The 22,185-nt window shown below is 44.4% G+C and overlaps 3 protein-coding genes across 4 annotated transcripts; 1 reads left to right on the forward strand and 2 right to left on the reverse strand.

The window, feature by feature from the left end:
- The first annotated feature begins 1,784 nt into the window (after nucleotides 1-1,784).
- Nucleotides 1,785-7,946, forward strand: LOC120033261 (protein FAM171B-like). The gene is made up of 9 exons (XM_038979536.1): nucleotides 1,785-1,995; nucleotides 3,354-3,587; nucleotides 4,442-4,534; nucleotides 4,682-4,840; nucleotides 5,088-5,090; nucleotides 5,285-5,455; nucleotides 5,906-6,022; nucleotides 6,198-6,321; nucleotides 6,608-7,946. Exons 1-9 carry the CDS (start codon nucleotides 1,785-1,787, stop codon nucleotides 7,944-7,946), a joined length of 2,451 nt encoding a protein of 816 aa, XP_038835464.1.
- A 2,168-nt stretch (nucleotides 7,947-10,114) lies between these two features.
- On the reverse strand, nucleotides 10,115-15,185 carry LOC120033589 (P2Y purinoceptor 8-like). The gene is made up of 3 exons (XM_038980003.1): nucleotides 15,009-15,185; nucleotides 11,343-11,683; nucleotides 10,115-11,138 (listed from the first exon to the last, which is right to left on the reverse strand). Exons 2-3 carry the CDS (start codon nucleotides 11,589-11,591, stop codon nucleotides 10,335-10,337), a joined length of 1,053 nt encoding a protein of 350 aa, XP_038835931.1. The 5' UTR covers nucleotides 11,592-11,683; nucleotides 15,009-15,185; the 3' UTR covers nucleotides 10,115-10,334.
- Nucleotides 15,186-16,074: 889 nt separating this feature from the next.
- On the reverse strand, nucleotides 16,075-18,928 carry LOC120033598 (chromosome alignment-maintaining phosphoprotein 1-like). Of its 2 annotated transcripts, none has more exons than XM_038980016.1 (2): nucleotides 18,643-18,928; nucleotides 16,075-18,022 (listed from the first exon to the last, which is right to left on the reverse strand). In XM_038980016.1, exons 1-2 carry the CDS (start codon nucleotides 18,681-18,683, stop codon nucleotides 16,816-16,818), a joined length of 1,248 nt encoding a protein of 415 aa, XP_038835944.1. In that variant the 5' UTR covers nucleotides 18,684-18,928; the 3' UTR covers nucleotides 16,075-16,815. The 2 variants fall into 2 exon arrangements, with proteins under 2 accessions (XP_038835944.1, XP_038835945.1); XM_038980017.1 differs by lacking the exon at nucleotides 18,643-18,928 and adding an exon at nucleotides 18,420-18,629.
- Between the last annotated feature and the right edge of the window lie 3,257 nt (nucleotides 18,929-22,185).

Genomic DNA, 22,185 nt, shown 5'->3' on the forward strand with positions numbered 1-22,185 from the left:
TCTGTCGCAAATGGCACACTGTTGGCACCCTATTCCCTATATAGTGCACTGCATATGGGACCCTATGTGCCCTGGTTAAAAGTAGTGCACTATATAGGGAACAGGGCGCCATTTGGGACACAATCCCTCAGTCAGAAGAGGAAGGCAGCACACTGGGAGAGATTCTAAAAGGAGAAGAGACTGGGAATTTGTGGATGTTCACCCAGTCTTCCCTCTAGTGGGCTGTCTCCTTAAGATGGAAGGTAGCCTAGCAGTTAAGAGTGCTGGGCCAATAACTCAAAAGTCGCTGATTCGAATCCCCGAGCCGACTAGGGGGGAAATCTATCGATGTGCCCTTGAGCAAGACACTTAAATCTAATTGCTCCTGTAATTCGCTCTGGAGAAGATCGTCTGCTAAATGACAACAACAACAAAGCAACACACAGAATATTAGAATAGACTTCTTTAAATGTTAACTGGTTCCATATATGAGGAGAGGGTGAAATTGGCCATAGTTCTGACCACTGATTGAGATGGTATCACCTTTTCTAGGCCTACTAGTTGCACAGAGCTTATGTCTTCCGTTCAAAGATTCCACAGCCATATAGACTACCAATAGAAATATCCATTATTGAAAAAGAAAAGATTCCACAGCCATATAGACTACCAATAGAAATATCCATTATTGAAAAAGAAAAGATTCCAATGTGGCTTTTACTCGTTGAGCTTGACCCTGCTCTCTTGTGAAAATAGATATGGAACTCAAGTTCAACCATCTTGCTTGCCTCAGTGTTGGGAAACGATACAATGTCGCCACTTAGTGGTCAATTCTTCAACTGTTACCAGGCTAAGCCAAGACAGGTAAATAATTTCTAGAATTGATAAGTGGTGCTTCAAATAAAATATTAATGGCACCTTTCGATTTCCCCCACAGATATGATTTTTTTTTTTTCTTAGACTCAGTTCTGAGAAAAGGCATCAGAAAATGAAGGACCTAGGCTATTTTTATTTAACTAGGCAAGTCAGTTAAAAACAAATGCTTATTTACAATGATGGCCTACACCGGCCAAACCCGGACAACACTAGGTCAATTGTGCGCAGCTCTATGGGACTCCCAATCACGGCCGGTAGTGATACAGCCTGGAATTGAACCGGGTGTTTGTAGTGACGCCTCAACACTGAGATCCAATGCTGCCTTAGACCGCTGCGTCACTCGGGAGCCCCTACTCCATTGTTTAGGGATATGTTTTTCCTCGTAAAATAACTTTGTATACAATGTAGGTTAGACTATATCTTCAAATAATATTGTTTTAAAGTAATGTTGCAGTCATGGAAAGTCGTTCCATGAGCAATAGAGACATTACATATAAATATTCTGCTATTTGCATGTGAAAGTGTCATGGGATGTATTTGCTCTATTTAAGTTGTTCCGCTCGTTGTGCACTATTTGATTTTGCACATCTGACAGAGTGTGGCTATAATTGGCATCAATTTATAACATGTGTAGGATACCATCTTTTTGTTTATGTACAAAAATACATTTCCGACAGAGGGCATTGTAGAGTTGTATCTATGATGTAACAGCACCATCTCCCCTCTCTGTTGTTGTACGCCCCTAAAACACAGCATCAGCACCAGCGCGTCAACACCACCAGCCTGCCTGCTTTCTGTGCATACTTAGGTTACCTGCCTCCATTCCACCATGAGGTTTCCATGACAAAGAAAGCGGTGAGACTAGGCCTCCATTCCTCCTTCTCTGTCTCATTTCGCGCAGTTATGTCTTTGGTTCGCGGCTCCCTCTCGCCATGCCTGCGGACCGCCTGTACCTGCTTTTCTCGCTGGTTGTGATCTCCTGCGGGGCTGGCGTCGTGAGGGCGGCGCCGGATGGTGGTGTCCTCGGCGGCCTACCCACGCTGCTGGCCGCCGAGGACAATGCCATCGCCACTGTCCCAGACGGATCCATCACCGGCCAGACGGCCCTTTATCAGGTTCAGACTCCGTCTGCCCTAACACCAGGTACAGTACATGTTTGCGGTATATTTGGGTTGGGCTGTGGGTTTGAGGGCCTGTCCAGCATGTTAAAATGGTGGGGAGAAAATGTTCAGTGTGGAGAGAATAAAACATTGGGCATGATAACGGAACTGATAATATTTCTCATTGATAATATCATATAGGACGATATATGATGATGATATTAACCTATATGATATTTGGGGTATTTATCCCACTCAACATAGGCTACAACAATAATACATACAAATGCCTCGCAGAAATACAATGATGTTTTAAAACAATGTACACAATGATTGAACCGTTATCAGTAAACCTATGACACCGGTTTTACCAACTTTGTCTTCACGTATTGTAGAGTATACTACACATTCAATATAAAGTATCTTACTAAGATTTATGACTTTCACTGCAATCTAATAGTCTGTCCCCTCGACAGATTCCCCTGGCAGCTAATCGGATTTAGTGTTATGATTTCATTTGAAGGTTTTCGAGATTAAGGGATTATCAGTATGGCCAGTGTGAAACGGTGCTTGTAATGATCAGGGTTTTAATCCTTTAGTACAGCACGCTCACACCATATCTTTTTCACCATTGCCTTGCTTCAGAAGTCCTTTATTTAATTGACTAAGCCTCATCAAATTAGTTATTATCATGACTATGATCAGATTAGATTAGTAAACAGATTGTAGTCTATAAATAGGCTACATTTGCTCATTGTTGCTGTTGTGAAGCAGTTTTGTCAGGACAGCCTTGTATGCTAAATAGGGCCTGGCCTATAGCATCTCTGTGTGTGTGTGTGTGTGTGTGTGTGTGTGTGTGTGTGTGTGTGTGTGTGTGTGTGTGTGTGTGTGTGTGTGTGTGTGTGTGTGTGTTGTAGGGGAGGGAACATCGTCTGACACCGCACAAGGCCTCTCACAGATGCTACAGCACTTTGATCTATTTTTCATTACCTCTCATAGATTCAGCTTTCATCACATTTTCATGTGCAGTTAAAGGTTCCTGAGATAATTCATAGAGCTGCCACTGAATCTGAGGAGAGACTGTTCAAATGGAATCCCTGCATTCACAAAGCCACACACCGGCATACACCTTCAGATAAACCTTCAAAAACACCTTTAAATGCACCTCCTTTGTCTTTTAGTGTAGTCTTGTCTCTTTGTATGTGGCTTTGTACATTATTTGTTCCACCACAAAGGTTGTGTTCTGCACTGGTACATTCTATGAACATACATTAGTGTTCTGCAATTCTGGTGTAGAAAATTAGCCATACAAACAAAGGTTTAATATTACTTTGTCATTGCAATACACAATACACTGCCTCACTTCATGCGTCTCACTTCCTGTTTCCTGTGTCACCCCAGAGCCGCCCTTTGCCCTGAGGGTCCTGGTGAAGGATCAGGTGACCCGGCGGCGCCTGGGCGGGGCCCAGGTGGAGGTGTTTGTCAACCACACCCTGAGTAGCCAGGCCCTGACTGGGGAGAGGGGAGAGGTGCTGCTCAGGGTCCCCTACAGCCTGGGCCTCAGCCTCACCATTGTAGCTAGCATGGAGGGATACGTCCTCACCCCGTTGCCCTGGAGGACCACCAAGAGACCTAGTGAGTAGCACTGTGACAGTCTGGTCCCACCTGGAGGAGTCCCTGAGAAGCACCCAACCAGCTGACCTATGGGTGTCGGGTGTGGCTAAATTCTAGAGTTTAAACTGGGATAGTTCACCCAAACCACTAAATGATATAGCTGTTTGTTTCCTTTCCTTTAAAGCATTGATTTGGCACAATGAGCAAAATACGATGTTCACCTACTGTGTCACATAGCACATTAGCATCAGTGTTTGTTTTTGCATTGGAGCAAAGCACAATTTAATGCCGTACACTACATTAATTGTATTGATTTCTTACTCTCAGAAGCAGGATGCACTCACTATGTATAGCACGTGTAGCCAGCGAGTCTGAGGCAAGCGTTTTGTGCTGAAATATAACACCATAATGTCATGTCATATCTAGTGTCAGCTAATTGCAGCTGTATTGAATAAGATGTTAAGGGGACTCTGACCACCATTTTGACATGCTGTATTTAGTAAGAGGAGACTGCTGCTCTTAGGGCTTCTCTCTTTATCTTTCTCTCTCTCTCTCTGTCTCTCTGTCTCTCTCTCTCTTGAATAAGGCAGAGAGAACAGAGAAAGATAAAGAGAGAGGGGGCAAAGAAAGAACTGAGAGAGAGGTGACTGGTGGTACAAGCTATGCTCTGTGTCATCAAAAGCCACCTCCCTTCTCTCTAATCTTACACGCAGGACCATAAAAAGCCCTTTTCAATGTCGCCATCTACTGGTGTCTTTGTAGAAGTACAGAAACATGACACACTACAAAGGGACCCTTTTGAGGGTACATCTCAATAGTGTCTAGTGATTTCCTGACTGGAATGTCACCTGACCTGACCTCATGTGTTTTTACAGTATTCTCCTCAGTGACCTTGTCGCTGCTCCCTCAAAACCAAGGCAACATCTGGCTGTTTGACCACTCCGTGCTCATCACTGGGAAGTTACCTGGTATGTGCACGCATCTGGAAACTGTCACTTGAACGTAACCCTAAATGTGATGCAACATCTTACTCTTTAAACAATTTTAGTCTACTGTGGCAGAAGTGCTTTGGTAGAGGGAATTAACTCCATCTTGTCATTTTCTTATTTCCACAGACTTCTCCTACCAGCCCAGCGTTCAGTTCCCCAAGAGTCACCTGATGCTCTCAGACCGCAGTAACACCTCCACAGTGATGGCCTACCTGACCGTGCCACAGCGCCACCTAGGCAAGGACTGTGTCAACTGCACCCCAGGCATCATTCACAACAAGTCAGGTGGGCTCAGCAAATCGAATACATGGAGTGCAGTGCACCAACTAATGGAAATGAGAGGTGGTATTGATACATGAAAGTAAGCATTGAACACTTCCAAGATTGAGGAATACTTCAAGATTCTGAGCTGAAGTAGCCCTGTTCATTTGCTGAAAACTATTCCTCTTTAATGTTGTAGTGTTTGTAGAGCCTGCATATTTTTAAACGTTGGACATGTTGTAATTCTCTCCCGTGTGTTTGTATGTCACAGGAGGTTGGTGGCAACTTAATTGGGGAGGATGGGCTCGTGGTAATGGCTGGAGCAGAATTAGTGGAATGGTATCAATTACATCAAACACTTGGTTTCCATGGTTTCCATGTGTTTGATGCCATTCCATTTGCTCCCTTCCAGCCATTATTATGATCTGTCCTCCCCTCAGCAGCCTCCACTGTTGTATGTGTGTTCAGTGTTCAGGAGTGTTGAATTGCGGGCGATGGCAGCGGTCAGCACTCTGCTGTACTTTGGTGGTCAGGAGGTCCAGGTGAAAGGCCCCATCCAGATCTCCTTGCCCCTGGCACACACCACCAACCTGAGGCCCTCGGACACCCTCCCTGCCTGGGACTTCAACACCAAGACAGGTGGGGAATATAGCGACTAGAGAAGTTTGTGGTCATACGCACATCCTTAAAAACATACAGCAGGTGCTGGGTTAATAAAGAATACTTGTAAAGAACAGGAAAGCCTGCGCACTGTTTATGCTCCCAATTCACCTCTTTATTGGCAATGTTTCGATCCAAACCGGCTCTTCGTCTGGTCAAAACGAAGATGAACATCCGGTTTGGATCTAAACCTTGTCAATAAAGAGGTGAGGATTGGGAGCATAAACAGTGTGCGGGCCTTCCTGTTCTTTACGAATATAGCTATTAGTGCAACAGAAGGACTAGGACTGGAACTACCTTAGTAACTTGTTCAAAGGCTTTGTTTACAAAATACTTCCTGTGTTCACTTACTTTGTGGAACTGGAAGTATCTGCCTGTGTCTTCCAAGTTTTACTTCATACATTTTCCTCACAATGTTTCGTCCTCCAGGTGCTTGGGAGAACCAGGGTCTGGGGATAGTGAAGATGGTTGGAGATCATCTGGTCTGGACATACATTGCTTCTCACCTGGGTTACTGGATCGCTGCACCCCTACCCTCCTCCAACGGTATAACGATTGTAACGGTCCAAAATGAAGTTTTCATGAATTGAATGTTACAAATTAACAAAATGATGGAGTCTCACTCTCAGTATTGTCTTCAAACATGTCTTACTATCCTGGAGAACATATTGACCACAATCAACATAATATAATCAACTCATCTCTGTCTGTACCTGTCTAGGTTATATGGGCCATGCCAGCTCAATGGAATTCCTCTCCTACCACACCTACCTGCTCATAGGAATACTGGGTGGGACACTGGTTATAGTCTTGGGGTTTCTGGCTGTGCTGCTGTGTCAATGTGGGTAAGAGACCAACCTAATTAACTAACGTTACTGATTGTGTGTCAACTGCAGCTGGAAATATCACAGATGGGGGTGTGTGGGGCGAAGGGGGTTGTACAAAATGTTTACAGTAAGTTATACAATTTAAAACATTTTAATGGCCAGGATTGTTCTACTAATTATTGACACAAATGCTGATTATATGAAGTTAAACGTACACATAACAAAGATCCCCCAAAAAACCCACTGTGTATTGACTACCTTCTCTGCTTCTCAATCAACCTGCTGTGTTGACTGTCATCTGCAGAGGTTCAGGTTCCTCTCAGGGGCCGAGGAGGAGGAGGAGAGCACGGTTCTCTAAGCTGTCCGTTCTGAAGAAGGACCAGACCACCTCCACCCACATGGAGGAGGGCCATGCCATGATGTCCTTCCACCCCGGAGACAGAGCCCATGGCCTGGCCTCGCGCAGCGTCCAGTGTGACCCCTCCACCCCCAGGCACAACAAAGCCAACTACAACATCTATGTGGAAGACCCCGGGCGTGGGTCCGCCCTCCTGTATGAAAATGTGGGGAGCGGGGCCAAGGGACCACAGGCATCACACCACTACGTCAACAGTGAGGAGGTGGCCAGGCTGAGGGAGAGGTCCAGAGAGGAGCAGAACAGAGCCCACCTGGGTGGAGGTGCTCAGCTGCTCCACCTTTACAACCAGCCTGTGGCCATCCTCCAGGCCCCGGAGCGCTGCAGCAGCCAGGGTGGGGAGCAGCAAGGATCAGGCTGCAAGTCGGCCACCTTCCCCCGCAACGGAGGAGCCTATGACACCCACTCCCACTCTGAGCAGGGAGGTCAGGACAGCTACACCCAGACCCTCCCTAAGAACCCCCACCATGCCCAGGGAGCCAACCCCCAGCAGGGCGGCCAGGACCAGCCCCAGGCCCTGGAGACCACTCCCCAAGGCCCAGCCTCTAATCCTGGGGCTTGGGGCCGTTACAGCAGCCTCCCGGAGTCCTCCGTTTCCGTCCCCGGTACTCTGAACGAGGCGGCTGGAATGAGGGCCTTCAGCAGTGGGATGGGGGGCCCCAGTGAACTTCAGGGGATATCAGAGCGTACACTCCTGGAGCTGACCCGAGGCAAGGCCTCGTCGCCTCACCCCAGGGCCTGGTTCGTCTCCCTGGATGGGAAACCAGCCGCCTCGGTCCGCCACTCCATCATAGAGCTCCAGGGACGCCACCCACGGCCCCCCAGCAGCAACGACACCAGCCTGGACTCTGGCGTGGACATGAATGAGCCCCAGCAGAGTGTGAGGGAGGCGGAGCGAGAGAGGCCTTCCATCCGGGGCTCGTTCCCCCACCACAGCAGAGGGCGCTACAGCGAGGAGCAGGACCTGAGCAGCAGTGAGAGCGGCACCACCGCCACCTGCACCCCTGAAGACCCCTACCTGAGGAACATTCTAGACGGGAGCAGCGGGGCCATTCCCAATATCCCGGAGGAGAGGGACGGGATGGACACGTCCAGTGCACAGGAGGACAGTGAGTCGAGGGGGACACCGCCCCCACGCAGGCTGAGGAAGGTGAGGGAGAAGGGGAGGGCCGAGAAGAGAAGCGCCAGGCACCATGTCAGAGAAGAGAGGCTGGTCAAACGGAGCTAAGGCACTGCTCACCAGAGATGGACTGGGATGGGACTTATTTCATTACCAGTCAATTCTGGAAGTGTATTGACATGATTGGCATTCAGTAGTTAATGGGCTTTTTTCATGTCCAGTTGCATGGTCAGTGCTTTTTCCTGAATTGGCTGCGATGGTTACAGAAACGTTGAGTCTGTCAAGAAGGGATTGAGTTTATTGTTTATTGTTTTCCTATAGGGGTCGTACATTGACGGACGGCTGAGACAATGTACGGCGATGTTAATTAAAGCGTTTTCTGTGGTTTGATGGATGTGTATGCTCCAGTCCTTCTTAAAGGAATAGTTAGATAGATGCTAGTGCGACACAGCAGTAGTATGGCTTCAGATCGTCTCATTCCTGGCATCTGCATCAAAGAAGATGCGTTCTTTACACTGCCTGCGATGAGGAATTAGAGATACTGTATAGAGAGATAGTGAAGGGTAATTAGAGAGGATAGAGGGCTGTATTGGGCTGAGCCGATGAGATCTGGCAGCAGAGACGGACAGTGATACAGTCCTCCTGTACAGAACACTGACACTTAGCCACCGTGATTGCCTGCCTTTAAAGGAAATCAATATAAACACCATTGCCTGCTCTGCTCACAGTGTTTAAGACTGGCTGTACCCAGCCATCTGTCTGTCGCTCTGTTTATAAACCAGACACTGATTCACAGCTGTCCCTTTTAGAGGTCATCTTTACACCTCTATTAAGGCGAAAATACCATATTTCTTTGAGAATGCATGAAAGGTATAAAGTAAAATGTTGTGTATGAAAAGAGGAAAGTATGTGTATTTGACTTGTAGTGTGAAGACAATGGAAAGGATGTCTCCTCTTAGGGACATTAAGTCTGAGGGATACTAATCCAGTCATGTATTACTTTAACGTATTCTTCTTCAAATAGTTACTGTTGATGTTCAATGATTCCTGTTCCACGAGCAGATCTTACACAACACATCGCTGTTCTTACATACAGATGGAGTATGGGGAGGTGGTCAGTTTAAGCTTTCATTGTTCAGTCTAAAAAGCACAGAACACTTTCATTTGCCTGTTTGTGATGCATTGGAGCACAATTGGGAACGATACATATAACATAATATAATTTGATTGGTTAGAACCCTCTGCAATGAGAACGTAATAAGTGTAACACAAAACACTCAAATAAATGAAAGCACTCAAATTAGTTTTTTTTGTTTTTTGTAAAAAGTGAGGTGGTATTTCAAATGAACACAAACTATATTACTATGATGGACTGATATATTTGGTGAAGCACACAATCTCCTCCTGAAAATGTTCTGACCAGCGATATCAGTCGTCCTGCTGCTAAATTTGAAACGTCATTCATATTTTGCCCATTATTAGTCTTCCTCGTGGTGTGACATCACACACGCCAGTCCTTCAGTGTATGAAGATAAATACTGCACATGAATAGCTTTATTTGGTATGTACATACTCAAGCATATGATCTAGTATGTGTGATAGTGTATTTTTATGTATGTATGCATACATCGTCCTATCCTTTCTCAGCAACTGCGAAGACAAATGTTCTGAGAGAATGCTTCTGAGTGAAGAAAGATTTTTTTTGAGCCATCATCACTATTCATAAACCCAAGCTTTAGTGTTTGTGCTTTACTTCGGAGGTTTGTTACATTATTGTATGTTAGCTTTGGTGCGATGAATAGGTTCAAATGTGATCTGGAGTGTAAAAAGCTTGACGACGTAGCAACTTGTACCTTCTAAATGTAGCAGCGCAAGTTCTACACCTGACGAATGCAGCGATGATTTATGAAGCTTAACATGATTGAATGCTGAACATGTTGTTGTTGATGAAGTTGATGAAAAACAAGCTGTTTCAACCGTTGGAGGATTGTATAAAGTATAGTATGTAATAATATTTCTCAGAGACAAAACACCCCACTGGCCCATTCTTTTCAAAGCGGCCTTCACTGAATGTATTTCCTTGTATTTATTTCATTGTAATGTAGTGTATTTCTACTGTCCGTGTTCATTTAACATTAACTGGCATTCAGGCTTTTGAAACGGGCATTTCTTGTGTTGATTACGTCAGTATATTACAGTAGTGTGATTAGTCTGCCTTTTTGTGCACTTATCAATGCCTAAGTAATAAACTCACTTGATACCAAGATGATGCATGTCAAAGATTTATTCAATAATAAATGTTAATGGAATGAAGTCAGAATAACTATAAAAATTAGCATTGACAACAATTGCATAAACAGCTTTATAATGAAGACCGTACAGGGTCTGTCCATAAAATAACAAATAGATTTTTTTGTATTTACAGTTTGGGTCATTTGCTATGGCATCTGCATACTTTGTCCATTCCAGCATGACGATCTAGTGATCAACTACGGCCTAGTAGTGGCCCTTAGATTCCCTAGTCTCCCCAGTCATGAACACCAGCTCAGAGGTCCCAAGCTCCTCCCCCTCTCCCAGTGGGACACACCGCCCCAGCAGCCTCCTCAGAGCCAGCCGGAACTCCCTCGACGCAAAGTAGTACACAAACGGGTCAAAGCAGCAGTTGAGGCTGTTGATGCTCAGCGCTAGTTTATAGTATCTGTACAGGCTCTTGCCCTGGGCGTGGAAGACTAAGTGCAGGCCATGAAGGGTGATGGTTGGTAGGTAACACACCACAAAGCACAGGGTTGCCAAGGCGACTGTGGTCTGAGCCCGTCGCCTTGACAACACTTCCCTCTTGCCATCACTGCCTTCAGCTGCCGTCGGCAACGACCTGTGCAGGCCTCTCGCCACGGCAACGTAACAGCTGACCAGGACGGCTAACGGCAACACGTAGAACATCAGCAGAACCACTAGGAAGTAGAGATAGGCTACTGATTGGTGAATGAACAGTTTACGTGGAAGCACGTCGAAGCAGGTTGTGATGTTTAGCTCGACGACCCGGAGGGTGAGGTCACGGAGGAGCAAGGGTGTCTGAGTAATCAGAACAAATGCCCAGATGAGGACGCAGGCGATGGTGGCTCTCCGGGCGGTGCGCCAGTGTTTGGTGCGTAGTGGGCGTACGACACCGCAGTAGCGCTCGAGCGCGATGGCACAGGTGGTGAGGACGGAGCAATGCATGTTGCAGTTGAGGGCTGTGGTGGTGAGGCCACAGAGGGCAGCGCCCCACGGCCAGTCATTACCCCACAGGTGGTACAACACCTGAGAGAGAGAGAGAGATGGGCTTAGTGGTCATCAAATATTAGCTATGTCCAACTAGAAAGGAAAAGTTTATGTAGAAACTTAGTGACATGTGACAGCAATAACAGTGCAGATTAGTTGTAACCGGTGCCAGAGTGTCAGAGACAACCTTGTACATGGCACTTATGAATGCGCTGTGTGTTACCTGTAGTGGCAGCGACTCACCTGTAGGGGCAGGAAGGCGCTGTAGAGCAGGTCTGCCAGCGACAGGTTGATGGCAAACACAGATGTGGGAGTGTGGCGTTTGTAGTGGACGTTCAGCAGCGCTACCAGAGACAGCAGGTTGCAGGGGGTACTGCACACAAACACAGACAGGTAAATAACAGGCACAGCCACGGTCATCACAGGACTGACCAGCATCTCCAGGGTGGCGTTGTTGACCCCTCTGGCCACCGCTTCTGAGGAGGTGTTCATCGTGACTGACCACAACAGTAACGTGACCACAGCAACAGGGAGAGTTGACCAGGGTGACCGGTCCTGTCACTTAGGTTGGGGTACAAGCATTACTGGGAATGATAAGGGAAGAAAAGAGAGTGTTATTACATTCCATTTGAATACACCAAAACCACACTATGTTGGAGGAAGTGAAAGATATTGGTTAGGCAACGAGATAGTAGTGTTGTTGAATGCAGAAACAGTGTGATGCTAATTCATCCATGTGAAAGACGAACAATGTTTTCCCCTGACACTATACTAACGTTACACTAGTTTCACTATTCACACCGTGACTAAAACTGGAGAAAGCCCCTGATGTTCCTTTTAAGGGGTGAAGTTATTGTAATGCTCACATGGGACTTTCCATCGTGCCTATTTCACATCTGTGTATGTGGAAATACAAATTGGAACAGGAAATGTACTGTCATAAACAGCTTGAGGTGAAGTTAGTTACTTTTTCCTATTGACATATTATTTGTATTTTGCATTCATGCCTTCTACATGCTGTTGACCTATTGCTCATTACAGGGTTTCCAAAACTCGGTCCAGGGGGCCGTGTAGTTTTTGCACAACACAGCTGATTCAAATAATCAAAGCTGGATGATTAATTGGTTATTTGAATCAGCTGTGTAGTGCTAGGTAAAAAAAATAAATGTGCACCCAGGGGCCAGGAACAAGTTTGGGAAACCCTGATCGAGTACAGGGGCTTTCCAACCCTGTTCTTGGAGAACAACCCTCTAAAGGTTTTCACTCCAACCCCATTTGTAACTAAACTGATTTAGTTTATCAACTAGCTAATTATTATAATCAGGTGCGCTAGATTAGGATTGGAGTGAAAACCTACAAGACGGTAGCTCTTCGGGAACAGGGTTGGAGTGAAAACCTACAAGACGGTAGCTCTTCGGGAACAGGGTTGGAGTGAAAACCTACAAGACGGTAGCTCTCCAGGAACAGGGTTGGAGTGAAAACCTACAAGACGGTAGCTCTTCAGGAACAGGGTTGGACTGAAAACCTACAAGACGGTAGCTCTCCAGGAACATTGTTGGAGTGAAAACTTACAAGACGGTAGCTCTTCAGGAACAGGGTTGGACTGAAAACCTACAAGACGGTAGCTCTCCAGGAACATTGTTGGAGTGAAAACTTACAAGACGGTAGCTCTCCGGGAACAGGGATGGAGTAAAAACCTACAGGAGAGTAGCTCTCCAGTAACAGGGTTGGACTAAAAACCTACAGGACGGTAGCTCTACAGAAACCTGGTGGGAGAGAAAACCAACAGGACGGTAGCTCACCAGTAACAGGGTTGGAGAGACCAGATCTACAGTACCAGTTAAAGGTTTGGACACACCTACTCATTCAAGGGTTTTTCTTTATTTTTACTATTTTCTACATTGTAGAATAATAGTGAAGATATCAACTATATGAAATAACAGATATGGAATCATGCAGCAACCAGAAAAGTGTGAAACAAATCTAAATATATTTCAGATTCTTCAAAATAGCCACCCTTTGCCTTGATGACAGCTTTGCACACTCTTGGCATTCTCTCAACCAGCTTCATGAAGTAGTCACCTGGAATGCATTTAAATTAACAGGTGTGCCTTGTTAAATGTTAATTTGTGGAATTTCTTTCCTTCTTAATGCATTTGATCCAATCAGTTGTGGTAGGGGTGGTATACAGAAGATAGCCCTGTTTGGTGAAAGACCAAGTCCATATTACGGCAATAACAGCTCAAATAAGCAAAGAGAAACGAAAGTCCATCATTGCTTTAAGACATGAAGGTCAGCCAATGCAGAACATTTCAAGAACTTTGAAAGTTTCTTAAAGTGCAGTTGCAGAAACCATCAAGCGCTATGATGAAACTGGCTCTCATGAAGACCGCCACAGGAAAGGAAGACCCAGAGGATAAGTTTATTGGAGTTAACTGCACCTCAGATTGCAGCCTAAATAAATGCTTCAGAGTTCAAGTATCTAAATCAAATTAAATCAACGTTTTTTTGTTGTTGTCATATGCACAGGGTGCAGTGTTTCGCTACACCTGCAAAAACATCTGCCAAATGTGTGTTTAGAGAGAGAATGCCAACAGTGTGCAAAGCTGTCATCAAGGCAAAGGGTGGCTACTTTGAACAGTCTAAAATATCAAATACATTTGTATTTGTTTAACACTTTTTTTGGTTACTAAATGATTCCATATGTGCAATTTCATAGTTTTGATGTCTTCACTATTATTCTACAATGTTGAAAATAGCACAAAAAAATACAATTTAAATGAGTAGGTGTGTACAAACTTTTGACTGGTACTGTAGTATTTTACTTTTTAGCACTTTTTTTACTGTCGAGGAAGCTTGCTGATAAGAATTTGCACCACTTACATGTCAACAACAAAAAAACGTAGATTTAATTTGATTTAGATAGCTTGAAGTAGGTGTAGAGCTGTGAAGCAGCATTGTGAAGCTTATGAATTGTTATTTAAAAAATCTCCCAGGCTATGTATGCGGTCATTGAGATGAAACCTCACTGATTTTCCACTCTGATTTCAATAGCTAGGTTTCCATCCAATTGGCAACAGATTTTCATACTAGTATTCTCAACCACGCATAAAGAAAATACGTGCATTTCCCCACCAGTGGAGTGTTTCCACCAAAGGGAATTCTTGGCGGATATAAATCAGTGCGGGATGACGTAGATGATCTAGCGTTTGTAATAGATCTTAAAGCAGCATGATACACTGTGTCAAGAGTTAAGGTACTTGCTGAGGCCTGCATATAGACAATATCACCATAATCCAGCACCGATTTTAAAAAAGTACATTGAACATGATCCTTTCTGCCGTTTGACAAATAAAAATAATGTTGATGTTTTTTGTCCATAATAATCTCACCATGTAGGCAATACATGCTCTATATCCAACAGCGCTATCTGCGCCCTGCTTGCTGTTGGATATAGCGCATGTGCCTATACCAGAGCGGGCACACTCACTATATAAGGCAAACAACTGTGTGAGAAACCCACCAGTAGAGTTAAAAATGTGATGGAAACCCATTTAACTTGTATTTTTTATTCGGTGCATGGGAATTTAACCGCAAATTGTATTTTTATGTGCACTACGTCATGACGCACAGCCTTATATCTGCAACAAGTCAATATGGTTTTCATGAAGAAAAATAAAATAAATGTTTTTTTTTAAATAAACAAAAATATGGTTTTTATGCGCAGTTTCGAAAATTCGCATGAAAATCTGTCGCCAATCGGATGGAAAACTAGCTAGTGTCAGTGAACTATAGAAATAAAACTGTGACCAAGAATAAAAAAATAACACTTACAGCTAACATCTCCATGGAAGAACATTGATCTGTAAAATCTAAACTGATTAATGAAATGTATTGTTGGTGACTTACCTTTATGCACATGTGATGCGCACTGTCAGTGCTGCTACATTCAAGTGTGTAATCAGCAATATCACACAGGAAATGTGGTAGAAATGATTTGTTCTGTGTCTTGCCCAATGACAATGATGTTGGTTCGCTATCCCTCACCACTAAGGAACTGAACATGTGCCTGTAGTGTACCAGGGTGCATGCTGTTGACACGTGGTGAAAAGGCACTATCTGTGTCACTGCAAAGGAAAATACTGTAGCTGAACACAACAGTTGGTGGCGACAGAAAGGAAACCACCTACTGTACCTTTACTTTCTTCTCATATCACCAATCTAGTGCTGTTTAATACAAAATATATACTGAACAAAAATATATTTGCAACATGCAACAATTTCAAAGATTTTACTGAGTTACAGTTCATATAAGATTTTCAGTCAATTGAAATACATTCATTAGGCCCTAATCTATGGATTTCACATGACTGGGTAAGGGCGCAGCCATCGGTGGTCCTGGGAGGGCATAGGCCCACCCACTTGGCAGCCAGGCCAACCCACTGGGGAGCCAAGCTCAAGCCAATCAGAATGAGTTTTTCAACATTTGACAGACAGAAATACTCCTCAGCACCCCCCACACACCCCTTCAGACATCCCGCAGGTGAAGATGACGGATGTGAAGGTCCTGGGCTGGTTTGGTTACACGTGGTCTGCGGTTGTGAGTTCGGTTGGACATACTGTCAAATTCTCTAAAAAGACATTGGAGGCAGCTTATGGTAGAGAAATTACCATTCCTTTCTCTGGAAAAAATCTCTGGTGGACATTCCTGCAGTCAGCATGCTAATTGTACGCTCCATCAAAACTTGAGACATTTGTGCCATTGTGTTGTTTGACAGAACTTGCCTTTTATTCTCCCCAGCACAAGGTGCACCTGTGTAATAATCATGCTGTTTTATCAGCTTCTTGATATGCCACACCTGTGAGGTGGATGGATAATCTTGGCAAAGGAGAAATAGTCACCAACAGGGATGGATGTAAACAAATTTGTACACAAAATCTGAGAGAAATAAACTTTTTGTGCATATGGAACATTTCTGAGATTTTTTATTTCAGCACATGAAACCGAACACTTTACATGTGGGGTTTATTTTTGTTCAGTGTATGAAATACAAGAATGGGTTGTGAGACACTGCTGTAGCCTACTCACAACAAAAAGCTGTTGTTAGTTCAGGAAACCACAGTGGAGAGGTGTAAGGAACAGCCCAAAATCACACACACACCTGCAGCACAGGATGCAAACGGTTTGTTTCACACCTCCTGTGCTGCAGGTGTGGGTGTGTGTCTAGACTTCTATGGCAGAGGAAGTCGGCTAAATTGTACCTAAAATTTATGTATTCTTTTTATTGTATTGTTTTCCAAGATACAAACACATCCCAGGTAATAAAGATAATACAAAGGCAGGTAAAAAACACACAAAAAACATGTTTTGTCAGTTGATAGTTTCATTGTGTAGCATTATGAGTCATCAATAGCTGTCATGTACATATTACGGCTATTTGCGAGTTCACAAAGTACATATTCTACATTTGAGTCCATCTGCTCCACAGAAGTATATCAGGAAAAGTCAACAGAATGACAAAGTACATCATTCTTCATCACTGTGTGTACAGAGGAAGTAAATACATACTTCACTGAGAATCTACTGTACCTAGGGTTACTAGCCTAGTAGATGCACAATGCAAAGAGATTCTAGAACCTAGATAATGTAGGCCTGGCTGTATTGTCCCTTCTCCTGATTACCAAGGTACAGTATGTGTTAGCAACCATTAACCAATCACTCTTCTCCATTGCTGCCCTCCCCCTCCTCCCCCTCCCCGCTTCGGGCATTGCAGCGGTTGCCATGGCGTTTTATGCCCCACACCACGTCAGAGCTGAAGGGGCAGAAGAGGCAGCGGTACATGCCCTGTCTGTGGTTGTGGTAGATATGTTTGAGTAGCGAATACTCTAGTATGAAGGCCTTGCTACACTCTTTACAGCAGTAAGGTTTGGGCACGTCGTGCTTGTAGCTCACGTGGTAGATGGCATGGCCCTTCATCTTGGAGCGCTTGCCGCACAGGCGACAGTTGTAGCGACCCCCCTGGCGCTGGATATATTTGGTCAGGAAGGCCTCTTCCTGCTTTTTGTGTTTGTCACTTTTTTTGTTGTTGTTGGTCTGTAGCTCCTCCTCTTCCTCTTCGTCGTGATCATCTTCCTCACTGCCTGCCGTAGAGCTTCTCTTTCGTTTCATGGGGCTGCCGGCTGAGCGGGAGTCCTCTTCGTTGTCCTCGCCTCCCTCCATCTCCTCTAGTCCTCTTTTCCTACCTTCCTCCTCTTGCTTCACTCCTCCTTTGTCCTCATCCTCCTCTTCTGCCTTGGGCTCACTGAGAGGATGACTACTGTCTTTTGACAGCACGTCTACACTGATACCTTCCTGTTCTTCTCCCCCCGCCCCCCTACGCTCATCCCCTTCTCCCTCCTCACCACCCTCTTCTCCCCCCTCTCCATGGCCCTTCCCAGAGAGGCAGTGGCAGGTGAGCAGGTGGTCGTAGAGGCGAGGGAACTCCCTGGCCGTGTGGAAACACACGCTGCAGTGGAACAGCCGTGCCGTGCGCTGGTAGAAGATGGCGTTGCCCAGGCGACCCACAGGCGTGTCATCCAGGCGGCTTGGGTGGATCTTAGCGATGTGGATGAGGTAGCTGCAGTGGCTCTTACACTGGAGCAGACAGTGTGGACACTGGAGGTGCTGGAGATAGCTGTCCGACTCCCGGTCTCTGTCCCGCCCCTGGCCGCCAGAGGAGGAAGACTGCCTCTTGAGTTCCATAACAGCTCCCTGTGACTCCTTAATGTCCACAACGGCTTCTTTTGACTCTGACTCATTAACTTCCATCATGGCTGACATGGACTCCTTCACGTCCATTGCGGCTGAAATTGACTCCTTAACGTCCATTGTGGCTGTCTCTGACTCCTTAACCTCCATCACGGCTTCCATTGACTGGAGCTCACTGGACACAGAGGGGAGTGAAAAACTTGCCGTTTTAATTATTGATTGTTGTTTATTTGAATACGACTGAATGTATGTAATACATAAGTGTTGTTAGTAATAGATTAGTAATGACAACGTAATTTAACAGTTGTCCAAATGCATACAAATTTACAAGCTAGCACTGTAGCCCGTCTGTACATCAGGAAATCTATGTCACTAACAACGTTGTGTAGGTGTCAACATTTGACACTAGTTTAATCTAGATTCACATCCGGCATTGTAGAGGCATAATTCCAGCCATGTTCACAGAATGAAAGTATGCTAGTTCATTCCAAAATAGATTTAGCCTAACTCAAGCTAGCTTACTGTGTAAACAATAGCACATAGTTCGTTCGAAAATGTACATTTTAACTCACCTATCAATTCTCAAAAAGCCAATGAAACGCACATTCCATATTTCCGTGACTAGATAGACTATGCCTGATTGCTGTTCGTTTACATTTTGCCGAATAATTTGATGAAATAGCAAAAATCTGCTATAATGTAACAGTTTTTCCTCGGGAGCCTTTCTTTGGTTTATCAGAAGTGACGCTCAGTACGTTGAAGTGACGTAGCCTCCATCATTAACTCTCTGCTCACCGTTTCGGCTCCCTGCTGTTCTGTATAACAGAATAATCCATGCGTGGTCTATCCTGAACTTCTTGGTTCGCTCTGTGTTGCTTCTTCTCGTCCTTTTGGCTAACATAAGGTGAAGAAGTATCGGTTCTGCTCGGGATATCGCTGGGATAAATCGTGGGAACCGCGTCATCCCACAACAATCTCTTTCTCGGTGTATGGAGTCGAAAACATTCTTTGCTGAAATGAGCCTCGCATATCCGAGTGCCGTTCAATACGCCATTCTTGTGTAAGGAGGCGAATTCCACCAATTTTAGGAATACGATGTAGTCTTCTGGAAAAGAGTGGAAACTGGTGGTTTGCAGCCCAGGACAATGCACCTTGTCGGCGTTTTGTAAATAGAGTAAACTGGGGCAAACACCAACGCTGTGATCAAAAACCCATACTAACATACGGTGTACTACATACTTAATGAGTATCAGTGGTGGGCCGTCAGGGCCTGCAAGGCCTTCTCTGCTGGCCTAAACATCATCAGAATATAATTTTTTTTTAAATATATTTTCCCACAAATATGTATTAAATTATTCCCCAGAGTAAGAGTTATACTCTTCATTTCACAGCTTTCCTCTTGGTTGCACTGCTTCCAGCCCCAGGTTGAGATTTTGAGGGCTGGTCTTTATGTTAGAACTTTTATCCAATCATATTCAGCCATCATGTGTTGCCAGGGGTCTAAAATCTGCCCTCAGGCCTTCAGAATCAACAGTGCGGGCGCTTGTAGCTTATAGTGAATGGAAATGAAAATTTAGTGTCAACCAATCAGCTTTAGAGTTGGCTATTGTACGCCTTCTGGCTGGCTCCAGTGGTACACAGGAGCCAGCTAGCAGGCGTAGTGCATGCACGTCTTTTGATTGGATTACCAATATTGAGAGGCAGGTCCTATGGAGATCTAGGAAACTGAATTTGATAAACGAATTAATTCGCGTACTACTAAGCTGTTTTTTCAACCCACAATGGCGGAAGGGGGAGAAGATATCGATTTGGTCGAGGATATAATTATAACGCCATTCTCAAGACGAACTTTTCAAGAAAAGTTAGACATTGTAAGGAGAGGTCGCCCGACGCCACAAAGCCTGTCACAGGCGGGAAAGTGCTTCGTTCGCTCGCCACTTTCAAAGTTTCAACTACGAGCGCTGTCAATGGCTCACAGGCTCCTTGGCTCCGAGAAGCACTGCAAACTGTACTGCTGGGAATGCCTATTATTTGCAAGTGATCGATTTGGTGTTTGGAGCCACACTGGCTTTGCAAACTTGAGTTGTCTAACCAAGGCAGCAACGAGACACCAAAGTACGGCTGGGCACTAACAAGCAATGGTGCTTTTGAAAACTTTTGGGGACACCGGAGTGGATCTACAGCTCAAAGAACAAACGCGCAGGGCAACGGAGCTGCACAATGAAAAGGTGAAGGGAAATATTGAAAAGACTCATTGATTGTGTCATGTTTTTGGGTAAACACTGTTTACCCAAAAATGTCAATTTGTCAATTTCAAGGTGACGCAACGCCTGGTTATACTGCGTTTCTGTCTAAATGTATAGTTTCTAGAGCCATGGCATCATAATGAGGTGGATTAATTCGGGTGGGACTGTGTAGTACCTCACTGAAGGCCCAGGCCCCAGGCCCACGGCACGCCACTGATGAGTATATACTATTAGTTAATTTTAGCATACTGTAAACGAACAGTATCCTTTCAATTGCGCGTAGTAGTTCTTCACCTGTCTACCGGAAGTTGATGCTGTTGCGATGCAACCTCTTGCTAGCTAGCTAGCTAACATAACAAATGACTAGTTAGACATTTTACGAATTCGGGTGTGTTCTTAAATTCAGTGCCAGAGTGCGCTCGTAAATTTAGAGCATTGTCAGATTGTCCGTTTGTAAATTCAGAGCGTTTTTCGCTCTTGGAGCACACACTAGACGCTCGGGCCAAGGAGTAGGGTTGATTTGAGCGTTCTGACCTTACAACGGCACCCAAGCTAACGTTGGCTAGCTTGCTAGCTACTTCCAGACACAAATGAGAACACTTTGACCATTTTACTCGCCCTAGCAGACCTGGTTCGCAAGTGTTCATGTTATCCAGAGCGTTGGTGACTGTAATAGGCTGGACACATGACATTTTTAACAATGCTTTTTTTCGATAACTAGTTCATCACATCCGTCATGGAGCCCAGTTTCATAGTTTTACTATATGTCCCAGCTGCTTGCCGTAGTTTTGAAGTAATCACGAAAAAACAGGCCTTATTTTAGGGCATTTTTCACCCTGCCAGCTCCTATTAGTTCTATTGAGCACCAACTCGCCTTCTGAACGTTCTACGTCACAATGCCTGCTATGCTATTGTTGGCAATGTAGTTCAAATGTAAACAACAACAAAATATTACTCATGGAACTCTGAGGTCGTCCCATTGTTTCCTATAGGGAAATATAGGTATGTCTGTCTATTTCGTCAAATATCTCGTAATGTGTATATTTAGATTTTTTTTTAAATTGGACACCATATTAATCATGAGAATCTCTTGTTTCTAATTGTGTAAGGCTGGGCAGTGTATTCTGCTGTCATCAAACACTAGCCACGAAATACCTTTTGCCCTTGGAACACTGCGCTCACCCCATTGTTTTCCTATGGAAATATCTCGCAATGTGTATATTTAGATTTTTTTCTAGTCAGACACCCTTTTAATCATGAGAATCTTTTTCTAGTTATGTGAGGCTGAGCAGTGTATTCCGTTGTCATCAAACGCTAGACCAGAAATAGTCCGAAGTTGCAATACTGTACCTGTTGTTGAAGTTGCAAAGTCGGAGTAGATGGCAAGAGCGAATTCATGAATGCACCCGAATGTCCATTGAGAACGTCATAACGACTGTACCATATAGCTAAGCTAAGAATGATGGGAATAATCAAGTCAATCAACATTAGGTAGTTAGTTAGCCTATAGTTAATATACTGGCAAGTTTTATGTATAAGTTAGTAGCCAACTAATGTTAGGTAGGTAGCTAAGATACCGGTACATACTGCTGTAATGAGATGCAATGTGGTTCGTAAGGACAGCGTAGCTGACAAATTGTCAGCCAACATAACGTGTAAAGTAACTTATTTGAAAAATCATTACTTTATTACATTGCTCAACATTTTCTTAACGTTTGTCTTAATTAGTTAAAGCAATGAATTTGTATCCGCTCTCGTACTTCGGCTGCATATTTTCCGCCATTTTCTTCATATCGGAAAACGATGTGAAGCCATGCCCATTTCCTGAAGAATTGCATTATGGGCCCTAAAGTACGGAAATAGTGTCCTCTGCGTGTATACTTCATATTTTGGCAAATTTAGTACGACATCCGGGAACTTTTGGCATACTAACTATATCCATATTATGACCAATAAGCATACTATATAATCAATTCACGTCACAAATAGTACGGTTAATGCGGTTAGTATGAGTATTTGAACACAGCTCAAGTGATATTTAGGTTTCCACCATGGAGGTAGAAAATCTTTAACTCATCTTTATATATGTGCA

This window comes from Salvelinus namaycush, chromosome 40 (assembly GCF_016432855.1).
Source record: "Salvelinus namaycush isolate Seneca chromosome 40, SaNama_1.0, whole genome shotgun sequence".
NCBI lineage: Eukaryota > Metazoa > Chordata > Actinopteri > Salmoniformes > Salmonidae > Salvelinus > Salvelinus namaycush.

Coding starts and splice junctions, on each gene's coding strand:
- LOC120033261 (XM_038979536.1), top strand. CDS start 1,785: ATGCCTGCGGACCGCCTGTACCTGCTTTTCTCGCTGGTTGTGATCTCC. Junction 1,996..3,353: donor TCCGTCTGCCCTAACACCAG/GTACAGTACATG, acceptor GTGTCACCCCAG/AGCCGCCCTTTGCCCTGAGG. Junction 5,456..5,905: donor GGACTTCAACACCAAGACAG/GTGGGGAATATA, acceptor TTCGTCCTCCAG/GTGCTTGGGAGAACCAGGGT.
- LOC120033589 (XM_038980003.1), bottom strand. CDS start 11,591: ATGAACACCTCCTCAGAAGCGGTGGCCAGAGGGGTCAACAACGCCACC. Junction 11,139..11,342: donor GCGCCTTCCTGCCCCTACAG/GTGAGTCGCTGC, acceptor TCTCTCTCTCAG/GTGTTGTACCACCTGTGGGG.
- LOC120033598 (XM_038980016.1), bottom strand. CDS start 18,683: ATGGATTATTCTGTTATACAGAACAGCAGGGAGCCGAAACG. Junction 18,023..18,642: donor AACAGCAGGGAGCCGAAACG/GTGAGCAGAGAG, acceptor CTCTGTGTCCAG/TGAGCTCCAGTCAATGGAAG.